Source organism: Coniosporium apollinis (genome assembly GCF_000281105.1).
Source record: "Coniosporium apollinis CBS 100218 chromosome Unknown supercont1.6, whole genome shotgun sequence".
NCBI classification, from domain to species: domain Eukaryota; kingdom Fungi; phylum Ascomycota; class Dothideomycetes; genus Coniosporium; species Coniosporium apollinis.
In genome coordinates, this window is record NW_006913268.1 from 334,024 (window position 1) to 355,380 (window position 21,357).

The following is a 21,357-nucleotide window of genomic DNA, read 5'->3' on the forward strand; positions in this document are numbered from 1 at the left end:
AGCCGGAGTGCTGTCACGTGTCGAGGTTGCGGATGGTCGTGTTTGCGATTCTGCGTGGTTTGTTGTAAGAGGTTTCCACTGCTACAAGCAATCAGCCTCAGAACGTCATGCCTCCTTGAGAGTGGCTGACAGCGTGAGACTACCTTTCTAAGCTGATTGACATGATAGGTACCGTTAACTGAGCTCAGAAGCAGAGGAGAGCCGAATTGCTTCTTGGACGCGACCACGTCACCGCGCAGTCGCGCGAGCACGTGATATCGAACCGGGACCGTTACACTTAAGCTAAACCCGGCAATAGTCAGTAGCACGTAGGAGCACCGCTACAATCGTGCATGTCACGTCCACAAGTTTGAGGTGTACTAGTCCGTTTCAAGTTCAGATCTCAATTCTTGTTTATGCTAAAGTATACAAGACATAGGCCGACAGCTTAGTGAGAGATGTCGTTCGTCCATCACAGAGCCGATCTTGCAGTGGATGGTGCCGGAGACATGGATTCGTGGAATCTGTAGCCTCGAAAATGATTTTGATGTAACTTCGAATCACCTTGCCACAAGAGTGATCCTCGGATGAACACGCTATGCCTTGCAGGTCCGAGTCTCCAGCGAACTCGAACCATCACGATCGGTAGTACTCTCAGCTTCCGCTACATGCCTCCATAGAACGTAGCTCAAAACCAGATGCCCCACACAACACCCCAAAGAGAAACCGCTTAGAACTTGTTGAACTGCTTGACCCGCTGGCCAGTGCGAGGAAGCACACGGAGGACATTGAATCGGACGGTCTTGCTGAGGGGACGGCACTGCCCAACGGTGACCTGGTCACCCTCCTCCACACGGAATGCCGGGCTGACGTGTGCTGCAAGGTTCTTGTGCTAAGAAATGTTAGCCAACATCCCGGGTGTTGACTATAATATCAAGCCTACCCTCTTCTCATATCTGGCGTACTTGGGCACGAAGTGTAGGTACTCTCGGCGGATAATCAGGGTGCGGTGCATCTGTAAGGGTCAGCTTTAACTGCACTGGATGAATCAAGGCGTCGGTGGGCACTCACCTTGGTGCTGACAACGGTACCCGTCAGGATACGGCCACGGATGGAGACCATGCCGGTGAAAGGGCACTTCTTGTCTGCAGATACCCTGTTAGCTTCGAGAATATAACTCTAACGATGCCAGAAGCATGTCGCAAGCTTTGTGCAATCGGCCCCGTGAGAGAAATGGCGTGATATTTGAGCGAATCTCCTCGGAAGTATCTTCTCAACGTCTTCTCGAGGCCAAAGCCGTTGTGCATCATTTCCGCCGGCACTTTTCCAAGTACCAAGTTGCATCCATCTGAATTGCCATTGCCCAGCGACCCGCTCCACAACATGTGTGTACGTACCGATGTACGAGCCCTCAATGGCGGTCTTGGGCGTCCGGAAGCCCAGTCCGACATCCCTACGATCGTCCATCAGGCCCGTGTCCTCGAGATATCCAGCGATCTGCGAAGACCTACTTGTACCATCTCCTGCCCTGCCTTCCCGGTCTGGTGCGCTTGTTCTTTGCGGGGGCTTTCGAGTTCGTGAAGATGTGCGGCTGCTTTTGGAACTATTCGAGGATTGTTAGAGAGACTCGGTACATGATTCTGAGACGCTGAAACGTACGGCGCGCTCGCTCTGGACAGTACTGTATGAATGTCAGCATGTCGTTACGTTATCCGGATATAGCGCGACGTGACATACAGCTCGGTGGCCATGATTGCGATGTGCTGCGATCAGGAACGAGTCAGGCTTGCTGAGGGCGGGTTTGTGGTTGTCGTAGGGCCTTGTCGCTGGAGGTTCACCACGTCGAAAATTGGTGATCGGGTGTGGAGCGCAAGGGCCGGCTCTCGCTTAACGCACTTGACTGGGATTGCGAGCGGTAATATTACAGTCTCGAGTGCACGTGATGCTGTAGACCTTGAAATGGCTTCAAGGCATCAAAGCTGATATATTTGAGATACCTTTAAGGCGTCAAGCTGTCATTTGAGCTGTTGGTATCTCAGTCCCACAGTCTCAAGGGGGCTTTGTGGCAAGATATCTGCCTTTGCAGCCACGTGACGTCGAGGCCCCTGCTCGTCAGATAACGTAAGCCATTGTTGACGCCCGCGTTCCCCATCAACATCTCGAACCGCCGCCTTGCACGCGCATACCGAACACCAACTTTCTCCACAATGGCGGTCGAGACGGACAAGGAGAATATCGCTGATGGCCTGCGCGCCGACCTGTTCACCAAGAGGGCTTCTGTCTCTCCCAAGAAACCCACAAAGAAAACAAGAAGCAAGAGCATTGGGCCTGGTGGACTCGATGCGCCGCTCAAGGAGGACACCGCAAATCGCCGAAAGGTATGTCTACGAGATGCCCATACGCTTCTCCAGGGCATGCCTCGTACGGATTGCTGACGCGAAGCTAGTCGGCCTTCATACCCGCCGTCAAATCCATCCTCGCCTCCAAGGAAGACGAAATCAAGCGGAAAGAAGCGCGTAGGAAGTCTTTGGGTAAGTGATTGCTGCCTCAGAGTGTGGAAACACCGGCTGAGTTATGCGTCAGCAAACCGACGCGTCTCATTTGCTCCGGAAGCAACGCTACACACATGGGACGTCATTGAGTACATGCGCGATGCGACGACATCCTCCGCGTCCTCCAATTCCACCAGGAGGGCTTCCTCCATGACCGAAGGCACAATCGCTCAATCACCTCAGCCGAATGCGCAATTGCCAGCGCCAAGTTCGGATCCTGGTGAGCCTCCATCAACACCGCCGGAACAGGTCGAGGAACCGCTGCCTTGCTCGTCTCCTGCCAACCAGCGCGACCTGCATCAGCGAAAGCGCCGTCGACGTAGCTCTGGCATACCGCCTATGAACTTCAACAATCCCGATGACGCGTTTTCATCCAGTCCGTACAGCAGCAGCCCGACCCACGGGAGTGATGATATAGAGCAAGTGTCCGACGATGGAGAGAGCACTGCTATGAGCTTGGACGTTGGCGACGCGGCGGAGGATACCTTACATTCCGATGATGGCGACTCCACAGGATCAAGCGCACGTCTGGACGAAGCGCTTCGCCTAGCGGCGGCGCAAGCTGGCACTCAGGGTATAGGCTTTGACGAGAACGAGGACGTCTCGATGGAGATGGCCGGAGACGAAATCACAGCTGCGTTCAAACCATGGGTGCAGAAGACCGCAGAAGCATCCAAGTCGGAAAACCTTCTGTCCTTCTTAGAAGATCAGGAAAATGTCAACCCGTTTTCGCCAGCATTCAAGGCGCATGCCGTTTCGAATCTCGCGCAGCATGCTGACGAGCCGGCTGAAGAGACCGAAGACATGAGCATGGATATCACTCGTGCAGTGGGAGGCATCGTGCAGTACCCACAGCTGCGGCAATTCGAAGAGATGGAAGATGCCACGATGGATCTAACTACTGCCGTAGGCGGCATTCACGCTGTTGCCTCCGAAACAAAAGGCAACCGACGAGGCAGTCTCAAGAGGCGGCGATCTTCAACCATGGCCCCCGCTATGCTTGGGGCAGATGCTCAAGGAAGCCCTGCAAGAAGGCCAAACGCCCGTCGTGCTAGTTTGAGAAGGAGGAGCTCTTCTCAGGAAGAGTCATCGCTTGAAGATGCCACGATGGATTTGACGATGGCTATGGGTGCCATCAAAGAGACTACGGTAGAAGAGCACATCGAGCGGCGCGATAGTATTGACACTTCGTTCGGCGACGGAACCATGGAGTTCACCATGATAGTCGGCGGGATCAAAGAATCTGCGTCAGAACGGGAGATTACCGAAGTGGAAGAGGAAGTCGCTCAGGATGATAACGAGGAGCTATCAATGGAATTTACTGCTGTGATAGGCGGTATCCAGAAGAGCGTAGCTGCTTCTCCGAAACGCTCGAGTGTTTTGGCGACGCCCTCTCCGAAAGGCCGGCAGAGCCTGTCGCCTCGCAAAGATTCAACGCCTTCGGCCACAGAGATTTCGCAGAACCTGGGACCTTCATCTGATCCTAAAAGAGATATACCGGCGACACCGCAGAAGTCACGGCAGTCGCCCGCGAAGAGTATTGCACCTAGGACGCCTGAGAACTTGCCACAGATCCAGGATTTCGCTGCGGAGAAGGAGAACAATCCATCGCCCATTGCTGCGAAGATGACGCGCAGTGCTACGCGAAACGCTGCTCAGCTGTCCACGCCGCCTAGCAAGCTGCTATCCGCGACTGAACCTGTGCAGGTTTCGCCCATCCAAGTTCAGTTGCTCCGGGAGCCGCTGGCCGAAAAGCCAGTAAACATCTCGCCGCAGCAACCACCGCCTACGAGAAGCACAAGCGCCCTGACGGACTCCATCAAGCTGCTCTCGACGCCTAGGAAACAGGTCAATACCTCACCGCTGAAACGCGTAGCTGCTTTGACACCAAAGAAGCAAGCGACTCCGAAGAAAGAGCCGACCCCGAGGAACAAAACCCTAACTCCAAGAAAGAGCGCCTCGCCGAAGAAGCATGTCCGAATAACTGCTGTTGAGGCTTCGCCAACCAAGGATTCGCTATCCCCTGCGGATACTGCTGATGAGGTGGTAGCCAACGAAGAGCGAATTGAGTTGCAAGATTTCTTGAACATGACCAAAATTCGGTTCATGGACTTGACTACGAGCAAGAGGAGGCACACCGCATTCCCCAGCGCTGCACATGATGGTAAAGCGCTGAGCGCTTTGGATCAGACAGAGGGCGCGGCTCCAGATCTAGAGAGCTGCGTCGTTGCTGCTGTGTGCACAGTACCTCAACTTGAGATGTTCCAACACGTACGTACTTTCTGACATAATTCCTTGATCTTATGTTTAACTGACACATTGCAGTCCTGCCATGAGCTCAAGAAGTATATATCAGAAGGCAAAGACGTCGTCCGCCAAATCGAAGCAGACACGTACGGCGAGAACCCACCCCTTTTCCGAGACTACCTCGCTGCACCCCTCGACCAGCGCCATCTGATCGACAACCAGCTCAAGAATTTGAGGACAAACATGCGCCTTCAAAGCAAGGAGATCTGGTACGGCTGGCGCAGCAACCTCCTCGAAAATCTCAAGACCGGCCTCATGAGGACCGAAGAGGATCTGGCCAACGACGATCTCACGCTAAAACAGCAGGAAGCGCTGCTGGAAACCTTGATGCCAGTCTTAACGTCCAAGCACGAGCGGCTGCAGGCGGAGTGCACGCAGCTTCACGAACGCGCCGAGGAGCTCCAGGGCTGCGACAAGGAGGAACTGGACGAAGCACGCGAGCGTCTCGTCGCTGCTGACGCCGATATCGGAGAGAAGAAGCGCCTGATCGAGGCTCTGCAGCAGGAACTCATTGAGAAAGAACGCTCCATCGAAGCTGCCAAAGAGCGCAAGCTCGAGTGCGCAGAAGAGATCAAGGCCGCGGAGCGCGTGCGCGAAGAGTGTCGCGGCTGGTCCGCCAGCGAGGTCGCTGCTCTAAAATGTAAACCCACTTCCTCCCTATCCCCCAACTAAGCCTAAGAGTCCAAGACTGACGCCTCGGACAGCCAAAGTCCAGACCCTAGAAATGAGCCACGGTTGGGCCCTCACGGCCGCAACAGACCAAACAGTCACACTAACCTACCGCACACACCTCCAACTATACTTTCACCCATCCTCCTTCAACTCTTCGACCACCACCCAGACACCCAACGCACCCATCTCCCTCACCTACACCGGCGCCGACGCAACAAACCCCGCCCCGCTAACAACAACCCTGCGCTTCTTCCTCCAGCTCCTCCGTGCGCATCTGCACTCCCTCCCCCAGTCCACAACCCCCGTCCCAGCGCTGCTGCGTCTGGTAAGCGGGGGCTGGGACAAGGCGCTTGCGGTCGCGGGGGCGGTGAGGGGGTTAAGGATGGAGTGGATCACTGAGGAAAGCATCTTAAGCGATGAGGCGATGGCGGTGAGGTCTATGGTGTTGCTGCCGGGGCTAGGCACGAAAGTATGGTGCGGTTTTGAGGTTGGCGTGGGGCTTGGTGGGGGAGGTGAGGGGTGGGAGGTGGAAGTGGGGACGCGGGCGCAGGTGGCGTATGGGGAGAAGTATGATGAGGGGAAGATGGCGGAGTTTTTGGGACAGTTTGTCGGGAAGGGAGTAAAGGATGTGAATGAGATGGGTATCTGGGCGAAGGCGGTGGGGGAATTAAAGGGGAGGCTGATCGCTAGAGGCAGGAAGGGATAGAGGGGGTTTTGGGGTGCGCTGGCGTGGGAGGGAGCGTGGTGTTGGTCTATTTGGCTTCTCTGACTGGGTTTCCGGATGATGTTGCTTGGGCCTGGTGCTTGGTCGTGATGTGCTTGGTTCGCGGTACTTGACACTTGGGTATACCCACTCCTTTATGACTGCATAAGAAATTGAGACGACATGATTCGCATCAAAGCTGCTCTTTGTGAGGGTACCGGCCGGTGCTGTTTACATCTCCGTTGTGTCCAGTGTAGGAAATATTTGATCACACCGGTTGGACTCCAACATGAAGACTTTCCTCTACCTTCATCCGGCTGCCGTTGAAGATCTTAGTCTTCGGCGCATTTCTAGGCTCTGGCTGAAATCAAAGTCTGACCCAGCGCCTCATATAGTCAACCAGGAAAGTGGCAGGGAACAAAACAACTTATAGCCTCTACGAAGACAAGCTGCTTACGGTCAAGGCTACTTTCCTTTTCGTCTACATCCCGGAACAGAAGAACTCGTGGTTTTCTGTTTTCTAAATCCGCCTCGTTGTCAAAGTCCTGTTCAAGTGAGCTCTATTTACAGGTCGTTCTAACTAATTCTGAACTTGAGCGAACTTCCGTTCTACAACGTCTAACTAGGAGCTTTTGCGGTCAATTTCCTAGCTGGTCTATGGCAACCGTCGGGTAAGAGATGTTACTTCCATCTTCAGAAAGCCCTCCTTCCCAAGAACAAGCGGGACTCTATGCTGACGGTTGAGCTGTGAGTACTCTCGTGCCAGACCATCATCAGATCTCATGTACAGTATGAACCGCTTCTCAACACATGCAGACGACCAAAGTATCTTGTCTTGCATGGCGAAAGCCACTGAGAATATTGGACGGTTACACAGGGCGCCCCTTGCAGACTGCTACCAGCTGTATTCTATTCTGAAGTTTCTAAAAACTACCCACGTTTCGCCAGTGTCCAGGCACCCGCTTGTCCTACTCCATGCACCACATCCTCTCTACTTCTGTCATCTCCTCCCTCAAGACGATGACCAGCCCCTCTGCCTCCCCCTCCCGACGCCCCTCCTCTCCCGCCCCAGCAAGGTCTAGTACCTTCCTCTCCCGCTACAAATACCCGGTCCTTATCACCGGTTACACCGTCATCACGGGTTTGCTCCTCCTGACCGTCTCCTGGCAACCACCCAGTGCAAGCATTAAGGCGATGCATCATTTAACAACTTTCACCGGCCTGACGCACGCGGCAATTTGCATGGGGTTTGTTGTTGGAGGGGTGACTGGGTATACACTGGAAGCCCGGTGGGTCAATGACGGTGCGCTTCGGTGTACTCCTGCTAAATCTGGCTGAGCAGACGTAGAGGGGTCATATTGATGAAGTCCAGGCTGGCAAGATGACTCCACCGCCGTGGGCGTACGTAGAAGGGCGTAAGCAGTACGTAGGAATGTGAGACCGTTCGTCGAATATCTGGCGTTGTGCCGCAGCCGCAGCTTCTTGTTTCGACTCCTGTTGAGGGCTTCTCAACTGATACGTGGGCAAGAGTTCTTCTACGCCCTTTGAAGCTTTGCGGCTGGTGTGCTACCCGAGCGTTATGAGATGTATGAACATAAGGATGCGTGGTGGTCTTAGGCATCCCGCCGGACATACATCCCAGCAGTGTGGAGAAGCCTACGGATCGACACTGTTCCATAGATGATACGCGTGGATGACAGAGACAGGGGATCGTGTTAGCCGTCGTCAGCACAACGAGCTGGACTGGCCTTTGGAGCAGTTAAGACAGGGACTTGAGCAAGAGAGAAAGTAGTGATGATGGGCGGTAACGACCACAAAGGAGCGATCTGGTCACATGAAAGTGAACGTAGAGATATTGAAGGGATGAGTAAAAGATCGTTCAGGAACAGCGGAGCGCTCCATCTTGAGTCTGAAGACGAACAAACGGCCGTGCCGAGTGCTTAAGTTCTCGCCCGGGATAACAGCTCCAGGATCTCCTCGAGGAGTCCATAAGGCCGAGTTTGTCGGACTATTTTGACGGGATCCACTCTCATGTCCAGTGTCATGTTCAACTTAACAATCACCTGTACAACCCTCCTCCCCTCCCTCCCCTCCCTCCCTCCTCATTCTTCACCTCTCCACCTCACTCCTCCGCCGATTCAACCGGCCGCTAATCCAGAACCCAATAAGCAACGCCGCCAACCCCGTGCCCTTGAGGACTTTCTCGTACTGCCCGGCTTTGAGGCGTGAGTTATACGGCTGCCGCGAGATGCGGATGAGTAAGGTGCTGGTGATGAGGACGTAGGCGGTAAGAAGGAGATATCCGTTGCGGTTGAGGGAAGGGGGTGGAGCGGGAGGGGAGGTGGACGAGGGCATTATTTTGTAGGGTTGGTGAGGTGGTTTGGATGGGAGCTGGTGAGGGTTGATGACGTGGATGAGGGCGCGGTGTCACGTGGTCTTGCCGGTTGCTGTCTTGTAGACTACGAGTACGCGTAATCGTCAACAAGGCAGTAGGGGTTTGGAAGGCAGTAGCGCATAGCAAACAAGGGAAGCAGTGGGCGAAGGCCATGGCGTAACACACAAGACGGGTACCTGAGGGTTTGCAATATGCTCTGTCCATTTTTGTGAACCAGCCTACCTAACTACCTGACTCCCTTCCGGCGCCCACTCCTCCATCTTTCCGAGAAGTAAACGAGCAGAAGAAGCAAACTCAGGCCCACCGACGAGCAAGGCGAGTTAATGTATGCGTGTGAAAAACAGCCTGCTCCCCATATGCAATTTCAGCTCCACCCTCAGAGATCACCCTTCCCATCCACCTCAGCGCGGATCTAGCACTATCCAGAAAGACGCGAGTCCCCGCACCGTTTTCGCGAGCAAGAGCGAAGTCCGCCGAATCCCAGTGTGCTTTTTTCCCTCCATGCCGTGTGACCGGCGAAAAGACTATTCGAAACAGGGTATGTGTGTTTGATGCTGACAAAGGAGAACGCTCATAACCAGAAAGAGAAAAGCAGAAGTACACGCTGGAAATGCAAAAGAAGTGAAGGAAGATGCTCGGCGCTCGCACATGGATGCTGTGATACATATTTGGCCCTTCGAAGAGGTCGTGTGATCGGCTGGGCCCGAGTCACTTAAGATGGTCAAGCAGTCCGAAGCAAGATGGCTGAAATCGGGTGAGGATGCTGCCATCGGAAAGCCTGCTGGGTAATGTCGACTAGGCTAATGTACATGCTGCGGCGGAAGGTACTGTTGGTAGCTGTACTGAGGTGGTCCCTGCTGCACATTTGACAGTGGTGTTGGTGTCGAGGGGTAGATGCGCGGAAGAAGGCTGTGGCCTTGGCCGTAGTTGTTCTCGCCGAAGTCGTTGTCGGGTGTGATTGGTGGGGTCAGGCAACCGTGCTGCATGACGCTGCCGTACTGACTCTTCTGAGGGGTATGCGGCGCCAAGTATCCATCTGCATTGTGCTTCTGCTGTGCTACATCGACAGACGATATTGGTGGAGTGTTTCGCCTTGCGATCTGTGCTTGTTGTTGCAAGAAGTCTTCAACCGTAGTCGACACGGATGACAAATGTATTGACGCATATTTCCTGGCCAGGACCTGGGATGGCTGATAGAGGTGGTTGGACAGGTTGAGAACCGTCGCGGGATCGTAAGTGCCCGCCCACTGGGACTGACGCACTGGTGGCCGTGCTAGTATGCACCTAGCCAAAGCAAGCGATGACCGTGCTAGTACCGAAGGACGCGTGGAGACGAAATCTTTGTGGAACAGAGCGACTTCACAGATGAACCAAGTCATGTGCTCGACCTCTGGGTCGTAGGGTACTTCGGATAAGGCAAGCTGTAGGAAGCCATCCACGGTCGGGTGTCCGATTGCCCAGTCCAGTGTTTGTAGCACGTGCCACTCCATTTGTGTGAACATCTCTTCATCGTAGAGGGAGCAGCACATTGACCTGAGCTCCCGCACCGTCGGCACGCGCTCTTTCCTGTCTCCGAATTTTGCAGCGATGAGCAGCGCGGCGCAGCCCACAAGCTGGTAATGTCGCTTGTACACCACTCGCCTCGAGCAATACCTATCCAGCAGATTGACCGCGAGGAAGAGCGTGTCCGGTAAAAGTTGGAATGCAGCGTGAGCTTCGACGAGAAAGTCAAGTAGATATGGGCGCATGAACCACTGAATTTCGGTCTGGATATCGATGGAGTTGACATCGGGCATTGTTTCAGACTACTCAGCATTAGAACAAGCCGGAAACAAGATCGAGCATGGTATCATCTCACCTCCATATGTTCCATGTGGTCCATAATGTCCTCTTGATACTCGTCGGCAGTAGCCCTGGAAAGCTCTTCCGCTATAGCCCGCTGCTGCATCCTAGCTATTGCGCGTGTACGTTCTCTTGCCTCGGCACGTGCGGCATATATTCCGTCGTTATCTGACTCGATGAAATAGCTGTCGCATTGGCTGTAGCGCGACTGAGTCGGTTGGTGGTAAGCCATTTTGCTATTTTTGAAAAGATGAGTCAACGGGTGTTGAATGTGCAGACGCAGTCCGAGAGGTTATGTTCAGCGAGCGGATGCTACTTTGTCGAGATGGATGACGTTGGTGAAGGGTTGATGATGGCTGGTGTCGAGGTTGTGTTCGTGTAAAAGAGTGTGCTGGCGATATCTCCAAATGACAGTATTAAAGAGCGGAAGCCCGTAGCGTGGGCGTGAATGAGTGTGATTAGTTGGATAAGATAAGTGAACGACTGCTGAGAGAACTGATGATCCCCGACGTCGAATGATGCAGGGTTACGAAAAGGTTCAAATAAAACCTAGCACGCGAAAGCTGTTAGCCGTGTTTCCCTTGGCAACGCGGTAGGCCAAGCAAGGCTGCATGCGATCGGGCATACCTTGAGAATTAAACTTATTAGCTCTAAAGGAGTGTACAGTGGCCGCTAGAAGAAACGGAAAACGTATGGCTTGAAAGCTTGCGTCCCTTGCTAGTTGCATCCAGGAATGGAAGATAGGTCTGCAAGAATTGTTCTTCTGTGGGATATGCGGCAGGGGTAGCTACTCGGTGGGCAGAGCACGAGTTAACGAGTCCGCCGTTGTAGCCGGTGAGTGCCTGGACCGTCCAGGGAGAAGCTGGGGAATGTGGAGGTCTCCGCGAGTGTCTGAATCGGATTCTGAATCTTAGCGATTAGCGAGCAATCTTTGACGAAAGAATCCACACTCCAGCTTACCTCGGCCTTAGAAGCTTCGATGACTCAAGTCAAGCCGGTGATGAAGCCGGATGAAGTGTTGTCGACGCTACCTTTGCACAGGCAAGACGGAAAGAAGTACTAAAATGACGAAGACACGGGTTAGTCTGTAGAAACTGGTGAAGCGAAGTTGTGGACTTTTCAGGGTCTTCCGAGATGAGATCTGCGTTCCAAAGCGAGTGGGAAATTTCCGTACGGAATGAGCCGGATCCTATAATGCAATCCTGGAACCTTCGAAGCTTCTACGAGCTGTCATCTCACTACATGCCAGTGAAGTAGAAAGGGTTGTAACGTCAAGCCAGTCGTGACCGAGGCTGATGAGAACTGCGGTTTGATGAAGTCGAATTTCCTTGAACTTAGAAGAGACTAAGCAGTGGACAAGCGACAAAGCTGGTCATCCATACAGTAAATGCCACAACATAGAGCAATGAAGCAGCGGCCGGTATACCACGTTGGTATTCTCACGAGTTCGACCAGGGGCCGAAAACCACGGATGAGCCCTAGGAGGGTCCTCAGAACACACCAGGGATGGGCAAAATCTCCAAGAATACAGGCCAGTAATTCTGCTGCTGTCGGACGTTGACAAAGCTTGGTGCTATCTCCTATCGACAGCCCCTGCCCACCGCACCGCCATCGACCTAACCAGCCTTTGCTCGAGTGAAGGTCCCGCGATGCCTCGTTCCAGGTTGTCATAAGGGTACTTCGATGTACGGGTCCTTGCCCAGTAGATTAAGTGGATCCATTGTCAAAGGTTTAAGGGATGTCGGAGTACCCAGGCCGAGTGGTGTCCTTTGGCTGGGGGAGATAACGGCAACTGCAGGGGAGTTCTGGCTAACTTACCAGAGTATCAAGACGTGGACAGTTGCAGACACCGACCCACGTGCGGATGTCGAGATGGTTGTTGAATGTGATGGAGGAAGTCAGATGGCTCTACGGTCAACGGAGAGGTCACGGTCTATCGACGGGCAATTGCGTGGAGAGTGGTTCGTGTAGAGGTCCAGGCACAGAGAGGAGGAGACTGCAAAGGGGTGCTGAGTAGTCTGTGAGGCAGAGTGTTGTGTGGAGTCCAATGCAGGACTGTGAGGAGAGGGTCGGCTGGGGGGAGGCCGAGCAGGCTCGAGGTATATTAAGGAGAAGGTGTAGGGCCGAAACGAACGCGTCGGAGCGGTGCCTGTGCCAATGACTCCAGGCTTCAATCCTAAAGGACGAAACGATGACGGAGCGAGGCAGGAGAGGAGGTGAGGAGGAGGGGAAGAGAGTGAGGTTCGCGTTGGTGACGGACGGGGGGTAAGGTCAGAGAATCGGACGCAGCTGGACTACTGTTTTGCAGGCTTATGGGGCTCTCGCGAGCGGTGGAGGCTAACCCGCATTGACGGCGCTGTGCCTTGCTCTGAGCAAGCCCGTCGACAGGCGGCCGAGAGCCAATCCGCGCCGGACTGCCGGGCAGCACAAAACCGCTAAAAGGCCAAGCCAGCAAGACGACGGATCTCTCTGGATTGCCTCTGGCGCATCGCAGCGCTGCAGCTTGACCCGCAGCAAGCGTGGATCACCCTCGTTCAGCTGCACGCACTTTGCACAAACGCTATGAAACCCTTAGCCGAAATCTGCCACCGTGGCACCGCCGTGAGCGTTTCTGGAAGACTGCTGGCTCTCGCTGCAAGGTTTCATTTCAACTTCAAACCTTTATCTCGCTTCATCGGTGGTAGTCAAGAGCTCTGCAGTGTTCACCGCACTTCGTTGGGGAGCTTCGGTGTCGTGGTACAGGCTTACCGCTGCTGCTTCATCTCCGTTGGCGCTCAGACAATCAGCTGCTGCGGGCAGAACGCTCAGTTCGCCTGCAACGCGTCTGTCTACCGATCATCAAACATTAATTGCACGCGTTCGACCGACACGAGAGGACGCGGCGGGACACGGTTGAGTACCAGCCTTCCCTTCTCCATGCCTTGGCCGTGGCACTCGCTGGCTCGAAGGCTAGCTGAAGTTCAGTCAAATCAGATGTCGACCAAGGCTCCCAAAAACCTGTCAGCCTGTCAGCCTGATGCCAATCATGTACACCACACGAGCTGCATCTAAAACTCAGATCTCTCCCGTCTTGACTGGTGGAGTTTTCAAAACACCTTGACCTGAACCCTGTCTGCCGGATGCTCGGTGGCTCTTTTAGTTCAATGCGCCGCCTGCCAGACTGCCACCGTCCCGGAATCTCGCTATGCGAATGCTTGGATGCCCTTAGCGAACGATGCAGGCATTGCTGGGATCCTGGTGTTGGCGGAATCCTTCGCATTGAACTCAAATGTGCAAAGCGTCTCGAGGCGTCAGGACGGTAATTTATGCACTCCTGAACATCGCCTTGATTTTTCCACACCACGAACACTCAGTCCTCATCACGGCTTTGCTGGCAGACAACGCTGTTTGACTGTGGGCAGCCTGCTGAACCAGCATTGCAAGAGAATTAGGCACAGGTCCCTCGGTTCCTCTACACACTCAACGCATCCCTGATGCCAATAATACAGCAGCTATGGAAGCGAGACGCACTCATCCCGTGTCTTCCATGTGAATATTGCATGTTGGGGCCAGAACAAGCCAGCGACTGAGTGCTCCATGTAAGGTGTGCTTCGGAGCCGCATCAAGTATATCAGAAGTCGCGAACTCCGGAAAAGGCTCCTGCAAATATGACAATAGAAGGCGGTTTGTGTGAGCTGAATGTGGCCGCTACTGCGGCATGCACTGCGCGGTGAAGATCACTGTGGAGAGCCCTCGTCATCATCTGGCTATCGGAAACTTTTAGGCGTCCATGTTCATCGTTCCTTGCGCGAAGTCCCGCTCACGGACTCCTAACCTAAGCTTCATGAGGATATGCGGAACACTCTGTCACATCCGAGCCGTTGCAAAGCCATCATGCTGTGCGCTAACGGCTGATGGAAGTCTCTCCTGAGCACTGCGTGAGCCTAAGGCCGCCTTGGCCGGCAAATCCTCGTAATTGAAAAGTGCCCTCTCCCCCCACCCGAGGCCGTCTCACGACAAGGACACACGTTTTTGACGCGACCTTCTAGCGCGCAGCGGATGTCTGAAGTGCTTCGCGCAGCACACATATCCCATGCATATACGCCCGAGACTGCTCATCCGCAGCCCCCCCGTTCCGCAAGTGCTCTTAAGAGTCGCTCCGCCATTCGCACGTAACCTCATGAGACTCCTCTCAGCGTCATGCTGACATGCAAGGCTTTTCTCCCTCTGGACTCTCCGACAGCATGCGTCCACAGCCTGCGAGGTTCTTGACTCGGACATAGCACCGCCAAGTATCAACTTTAGATGTCTCACCATCACAACACAACAAATCGGAGAGCCAGTCGCTATATCGCACTATCCCCATTGGTAACAGGAATGTCGCTCTACGACCACAATAGAGCCACCAAGAGCTGCTTCTTCCATCTTGCTCGTTCACTAAGCAACGAGGCTCCCGTGCACTCCACTGAGCTCCAGAGGATCTCGACCAGCTACATAGAAGGATCAACCAGGATAATTGCATCTTCCCTATTGAGGCCTTCAACCACACAGCCTTGTCTCGCTTCACTATTGAGATCTGCAATGATCTCACTCCAAGACACGCCAACATTGTTTACTGTTCACGAAGAGGCCATAGCTTTCGGGACGGGCACGAGGGCTTGCTGATGCGAACCGCACGCGACTTACACGCGATCCATCATCACGACGAGGTTTTCCTTGCGAGCTCAGGCACACAGTGGCTTCTACTTCGCAAGCCTCATCTGTAATTCGGGCAGCAATGAGTACAATCAACAGGCCTGTTTCCGATGTCAGGCATGGCCGTCTCCAGCATTCTCAACCACCACAACACTACATGGCTTCGATCTCTCGAAGGACGTGAGAAGACTAACGGAGATGACCTAACAACCGTCCGCTAGGCCAGCAAAGTTTTCAATGCCTGTTGCCCCAAGAAAGCTCTGTCCACCCGCTCTAGCAGCCGGTGACCACAGCAACGGAGCATACGCAATGGATAGAAAACGGCTTCATCACTTTGTAGGGACCTCTGCCTCGGCCTACGTGTTGACAGTGTGCGTAACATCAACCAACACAATACTCGCAATCCTCCGGACTCCGTACTCTGTTGCCATTCCAACCCAAGTCTACATTTGCAGACTCAGTGGCCGCCGCAAGTATCATATCTCGCAGGAGATTTGTTCTGTACGCCCGACTTCTTCCACTGCAAGCCGACATGTGCTCATGCACGCCCCCGCCAACAGCATACAGCAGTGCTGCAAAGCCGTTTACGTCTCACGTAATGCCACTTACATTTGACTTTTGTGATGTATGCCAAACTGCACCTGGCCCAACAGCAATGGTGGAGTTTACTTCCCGTCCCGCCGACGGTGTTGACATCTGATGATGCTTGTCAATATGTTCTCGGCACTTTGCTTGTGCTTAGTAGTCCTGTGAGGTGCCGTACTCCCTCATCTGACGAACTTGCTCTCGCCCAACAAGGAGTCCCCAAGAGGTCACTCTTGCACGTGATATACGGACAGCTGCCGCAGCATCAAAGAAATCAACAAATGGCAACCCAAATGCCGTGATAAGCGCTTGTAAAGCCACGCCTGATATCTCCGTGCTTCTCCCAACTTTTTGCAGCAGTTATGCGGAAGCTGAGCTCAGGAGCGCGGCAGGGCATTAGTTGTCACTAAGTTAAGAGCATCCCCATCACGGCGGTCGGATGGAAAATGGCTTCAGGAGAGCCAATCCTATTACTGACACCTGATTTGAACTCACGGAGATATCTCTCCGTATGCTGAACGGATCTGGGCGTTCTAAGGAACTGTGGGTGCAGGTCATCGAAGTTCCCCAAAGCTCAAGGTACGTCGATGAGCACGTGACAAGATGCGGAACAATTCCCCGCTGTTTCTCCGCCGGTGGGAAATTTTTGGAACTTCGCGCCAAGATTTCGTAGGGATTGTCAAAGGCGCACAGGAACAGAGCAACTGCCTATGCTACCTGAACCCACGTTCCTTTACTAGGCAGCATCCAATACCCGTGAGGAATGCCTCGATAGGCTCTGACAGCTTAATCTCGAGACGTCGACTCGCTCATTCAACCCCAGCGCGCTTCCAGTATAGAATCTGCCGCAATGGACATCCACCGCTCGCGCTTCGTACCCTACCCAGCAGCCGCGATCAACGCCCTCGCCTTCTCCCACACCAGCGGCGAGGACTTCCCAACCAAAGACCAACGAGACCTCAGACTCGCCATCGGCCGCGCAAATGGCAACATCGAGATATGGAATCCCGCCAAAGGCGCCTGGGTGCACGAGACTACAATGGCTGGCGGAAAAGACAGAAGCGTCGAGGGCCTCGCATGGACGCAAGAGCCGGAAGAAGTTGACGAGAATGGCAAGGCCACGGTTGGGCGGCTGCGCTTGTTCAGCATTGGCTACTCCAGCACCGTCACGGAGTGGGATATCGTGAGTGGGCTGCCGCAGCGCCACTCGAGCGGAAATCATAGCGAGGTGTGGAGTTTGGCTGCGCAGCCGCGATGGCGAGCATCGCAGAAGAAGGGTAGAAAGGAGGATGCCCAGACACGCGAGGGAGAGTTCCGCGGGCAGAATCTCGTCGCCGGCTGCGCTGATGGCACGCTGGCGCTGCTGTCTACTGCGGAAGACGATCTCAGGTTCCAGAGGTTCCTCTCGCGGCCGACAGCTAAGAAAGCTCGGGTTCTCAGTGTGACGTATCAGAACCGCGACATTGTTATAGCTGGGTTCGCGGACAATATGATACGGGTTTTCGACACTCGCAACGGAGCTTTGCTGCGCAATATCTCTCTAGGTGCTGCGCCGACTGGCGGGCCGCGCGATATTCTCGTCTGGACGGTGAAGTGTCTACCGAACGGCACTATCATTTCGGGAGACTCGGTAGGCAACGTCACCTTTTTTGACGGCAAGACCTACTCTCAGACACAACGGATATCGGGCCATGAGGCGGATGTTCTAGATGTTGCGTGCAGTCAAGATGGCCTATCGGTTTACAGCTGTGGAATGGACCGCCGAACAGTGACCTACAAGTTGCTCGGCAAGAGATGGGCGAAGACTTCGCATGTACGGCAGCACGAACACGATGTCAAGACCATGGCAACGTTCGAAAGCGAGAGAATGAGCGTTATCGCTTCAGGAGGTACGTTACTCGGTCGTAGCTGCACCCATGTCGATTCTCACCTTTGCCAGGTCTTGACACTAACCCCATCATCACACCTCTTCGGGAACATGGGAACGAACATTTCCGTACTCTGTCTGGTCTACCGCAGAGCCCTCCCATTGCTAGCGCGCCGGGACAGCGGCTCCTTGTCAGCTGGTGGGAAAGGGAGGTGAGCATCTGGCGGATCCAGCCAAAAGGCCGCCAGAGCAAAAGCCGGAAACTGGTCGCTCGCATGGCGCTCAAAGGCGAGGAAAACATCGCTTCGGCGTCGATATCTGATGCCGGCGATCTTCTTGCCGTTTCTACCGCGGCCGAGATAAAGATATTCCAGATTAAGAGTCGACCGAAAGACTTGGAATCTGGTTTGCGTCTGCGCCTGCGCAAGCTTGAAAGCCCACCGCCCATGGCCAAGCTTGGTGCAAAACTCGTTACGCTCTCTGCAGATGGCAGATGGCTGGCCGTCATCACGCACAACAGCAGCGTGCTCCTAGCCCGCGTCTCAAAAGACGAACAGGCCGACGGAAGATTCAAGATCCTCCCCAAGCTCGTAGAACTAAATCGCCTTCCCCGCAAGCAGAAACTGCAGACCGCTCTAGTCGCCCCCTCAGGAAGATACGAACACACCATCACCCGGGCCCAGTTCTCTACCGATAGTCGCGTCCTTGTCGTTGGAGATCTCGCCGGCCACCTAGACAGCTGGGTCCTAGAAGGCCACCCCGACCCCACAGCGCCCGAAGTCGACATCGCCGACCCCCGCTCCTCCGCCTCATCCGTCGCCAGCGACGACGAGGACGAAGACGATGAGAAGCACCCAGTGATTCTGTTCGGCCAACACTGGATCCCCAACCCCTCCGCCCACCTCCTCCCCAAACTAGACTCCGCGCCCCTCTTCCTCTCTTTCCGCCCCAACGCAACCAACACACCAGAACCGAACGGCAACCCGGCCGTCCATCCCACGCGCCATAACCCCCATCCGCATTCCCATGACCTTCCGCAAGGCGACTACCGCCTCCTGGTCCTGAGCGCGCAGCACAGACTCTACGAGTTCGATGTACTGAAAGGGGGCCTCACGGACTGGTCCCGCCGGAATCCGACGTCTAACCTCCCCGCAGAGTTCCAGGGCGTAAGGGATCGCGCGATGGGCTGTGTGTGGGATACGAGCAATGACCGAGAGAGGGTTTGGCTGTATGGGAGTAGCTGGCTTTTCATGTTTGATTTGGCGAGGGATTTCCCAGCCAGCGAGGAGGTGGGTGGAGCGGAGAGGAAGAGGAAGCGTGGCGCGGAGAGAGATGGGAGGAAGGGGACGAGCGGGGCGGGGAGCAGAGTCCCGCAGCGAGAGTTACCAGGGCTGGGACGCAAGATGCGGAAAACGACTGCTGGTGCTGCGGCAGCGAGGGAATGGGTCGTGCTTGGGGAGCGGCAGAGCCTGGTCTCGGACGAGGAGTCAGAAGCGGATGCTGTTGCGCTGTCCGGTTTAAGAGTCCCAGGAGAGGAGGAAATAGGTGGGGCGGATGGAGACGAGGGGCAAGACGTGGATGGGGAAAAGGCGGTACAGGCGCAGAAAGAGCAGAAGAACTGGCTGTGCGCGTATAAGTATCGGCCTATCTTGGGCCTGGTGCCGATTGGCGGGCAGGAAGATGGCGAGGCGCTCGAGGTGGTGCTGGTGGAGAGGCCGCTGTGGGATCTGGAGCTGCCGCCACGTTTTGTGGGAAGTCATGAGAAGGAGTGAGGCTTATTGTATATCTCTTCGCAGCAGACAGTAGAGAATGTGTAGTGCCGTCGCTGACGCAGCCAGAATCGGACTATGGGAAACAGCACGTGATTCAACCGGTCTAGGAGCGTTCCAGCAACTTCTTCAGTGCTGCTGGGCGGAATGTTAGCTAAAGACTAGCGACTACCTACTCTAACATGTCACTCGCTGTTCAAATCGCTGCTGCTTTCGAGGCTCATAAGATGGTCAGCGCACGGGCCTCTTCGACTTTCGACGCCGGTGGAGCTTGCAGACTCCCGCAAACGGCACGAAACACCACAAAGACCAGCGACCATACTTCCCATGTGCGTGACAGACGACGGTTGAAGCTAGACAGCTGTCGGCAATTGAGCATCTACACACCAACATCGTCATCCTAGCATCAACGTTACCGCCCGCGACCGATACCACGCAACTCCATCCCACTCGCATCACATCTTCTACGCCCACACATATCCCCAGAACACGCCCACCATGGACATCCGCCAGCTCATCAACGCGCCCTCCCCCCTCCCGCCAGCCGCGCGCGCAGAGACGCCCCCATCCACGAAGCGCAAGCGCTCGCCCTCCCCGCGCCCGACCTCCGCAAAGCGCCGCCGCTCCAACAATCCCTATGCGCAACCTCCTCCCTGGGCCACCCGTGGGAACTGGAGCGGCATCACCATCCTACCCGAGATGCCTCCCCCGCCGCGATCCAAAGCACAAAACCAAAACCACTACCTCAAGGCCGCGGCAACAGCCACAAACGGCCACAGCACCAGCAACAACCACAGCACGCCGCATCCCTCCACCACAGTCCGGGCACACACCCCCAACCCCTCACTCGCCTGGGAGCCCTCCATCACAGCCATAACGCCCTACGACGAGCTCTCCCGCCGCGTCTGCGACTTCCTCTACCCCTTCGCGATCCAGACCTACCCAGGCGCATCTCTCGAGATCGAAGCAAAAATCGGCACGCTGCTGAACCGCTACAGCCAAGAGCGGGTCGAGCTGCCCGTGCTGTGCGAAACCGTGCTCGACAGCGCGCGGGTCGACTGCACATTCCGCAGCTCCATGACAGAGCCGCAGCACCGGCAGATGAACAAGTTCCTCAACGACGCCGTGGCGAGTTCGTGCGTGGCCCCCGCCGGCGGGGGAGCGCCCACCCGCGTCAAAATCGCATACACCCACCCCAAAGAACGCGACACCTTCCACGCCCTGACGCCCGCGGGATTGGCGCTGCTCCCGCCCGCCCTCCGCGCCGCCGCTTCGGCCGGCCCGCACGCCCCGAAAGTGCGCCTCACGACCGACCAGAAGACGCGCAGAGTCACGGCCGCGATCGTCAAGACGCGCCTCGGGGACCTCGACATCCTCTCCCCCGGCACGCCGTTCGACTGCCGGGTCAGCGTCAATCTAGAGATGAGCTACCCGTTCACCAGTGTCGAGGAGCTGGGGCCGCCGGTCACGGAACACGACGTCGTGGTCGAGAGGCTCAAGGATAGGATGAGCTATTCGCATCTTGCGTACCGCATTGATCTGACGCAGGTGACGCGGCCGGGGGGGGAGGGGAAGGAGAAGGTGCATGAGCTCGAGGTTGAGGTTGCAGGGGAGGAGTTGGGCCGCGAGGCTAGGGCGCTGGAGGAGGGGAGGGAGAGTCGGTATGAGATGGTTGTTAGGGGGTTTGTGGATAATGTTAGGGTGTTGACTAGGGCGGCGAGGGGGTAGTGGGGGGGAGTGGGGAGAGCCTGGGGGAGGGTGAGATTGCTTCTCAAGAGCCTATTCATATTTTGGTGGTAAGGGAGTGCGTGGGGAGGAAAGGTTGAGAGATGCACAGCTTCTCTGCTTTTGCACCAGGACGAACACAGGGAGTTGCGACGCGAATGATACCCCAAATTTTTCTGCACGCTGCGTTTTGCGCTGTGGAAACAGTTTTTTTTTTTCAGAAATCTCCACGCAATGACCAAGAGCCATGCGCAGGTGTCGAATGAAGTAGCTCCCGCGCATAAGCT

At 55.3% G+C, this 21,357-nt stretch overlaps 5 protein-coding genes across 5 annotated transcripts; 3 read left to right on the plus strand and 2 right to left on the minus strand.

Annotated features, from left to right (window-relative positions):
- Positions 1-709: 709 nt before the first annotated feature.
- W97_01741 (40S ribosomal protein S11) lies at positions 710-1,730 on the minus strand (the record flags this gene model as incomplete). Its single annotated transcript, XM_007779645.1, has 7 exons — positions 710-871; positions 923-994; positions 1,051-1,124; positions 1,377-1,432; positions 1,491-1,582; positions 1,639-1,660; positions 1,717-1,730. The coding sequence occupies 7 exons, from the start codon at positions 1,728-1,730 to the stop codon at positions 710-712; spliced, it is 492 nt and encodes a 163-aa protein (XP_007777835.1).
- A 456-nt stretch (positions 1,731-2,186) lies between these two features.
- On the plus strand, positions 2,187-6,216 carry W97_01742 (uncharacterized protein; the record flags this gene model as incomplete). The annotated part of the gene is made up of 5 exons (XM_007779646.1): positions 2,187-2,357; positions 2,426-2,510; positions 2,563-4,802; positions 4,857-5,478; positions 5,543-6,216. 5 exons carry the CDS (start codon positions 2,187-2,189, stop codon positions 6,214-6,216), a joined length of 3,792 nt encoding a protein of 1,263 aa, XP_007777836.1.
- A 3,192-nt stretch (positions 6,217-9,408) lies between these two features.
- On the minus strand, positions 9,409-10,682 carry W97_01743 (uncharacterized protein; the record flags this gene model as incomplete). Its single annotated transcript, XM_007779647.1, has 2 exons — positions 9,409-10,413; positions 10,467-10,682. 2 exons carry the CDS (start codon positions 10,680-10,682, stop codon positions 9,409-9,411), a joined length of 1,221 nt encoding a protein of 406 aa, XP_007777837.1.
- A 5,877-nt stretch (positions 10,683-16,559) lies between these two features.
- W97_01744 (uncharacterized protein) lies at positions 16,560-19,348 on the plus strand (the record flags this gene model as incomplete). The annotated part of the gene is made up of 2 exons (XM_007779648.1): positions 16,560-17,598; positions 17,649-19,348. 2 exons carry the CDS (start codon positions 16,560-16,562, stop codon positions 19,346-19,348), a joined length of 2,739 nt encoding a protein of 912 aa, XP_007777838.1.
- A 495-nt stretch (positions 19,349-19,843) lies between these two features.
- W97_01745 (uncharacterized protein) lies at positions 19,844-21,073 on the plus strand (the record flags this gene model as incomplete). The annotated part of the gene is made up of 1 exon (XM_007779649.1): positions 19,844-21,073. The coding sequence occupies one exon, from the start codon at positions 19,844-19,846 to the stop codon at positions 21,071-21,073; it is 1,230 nt and encodes a 409-aa protein (XP_007777839.1).
- Between the last annotated feature and the right edge of the window lie 284 nt (positions 21,074-21,357).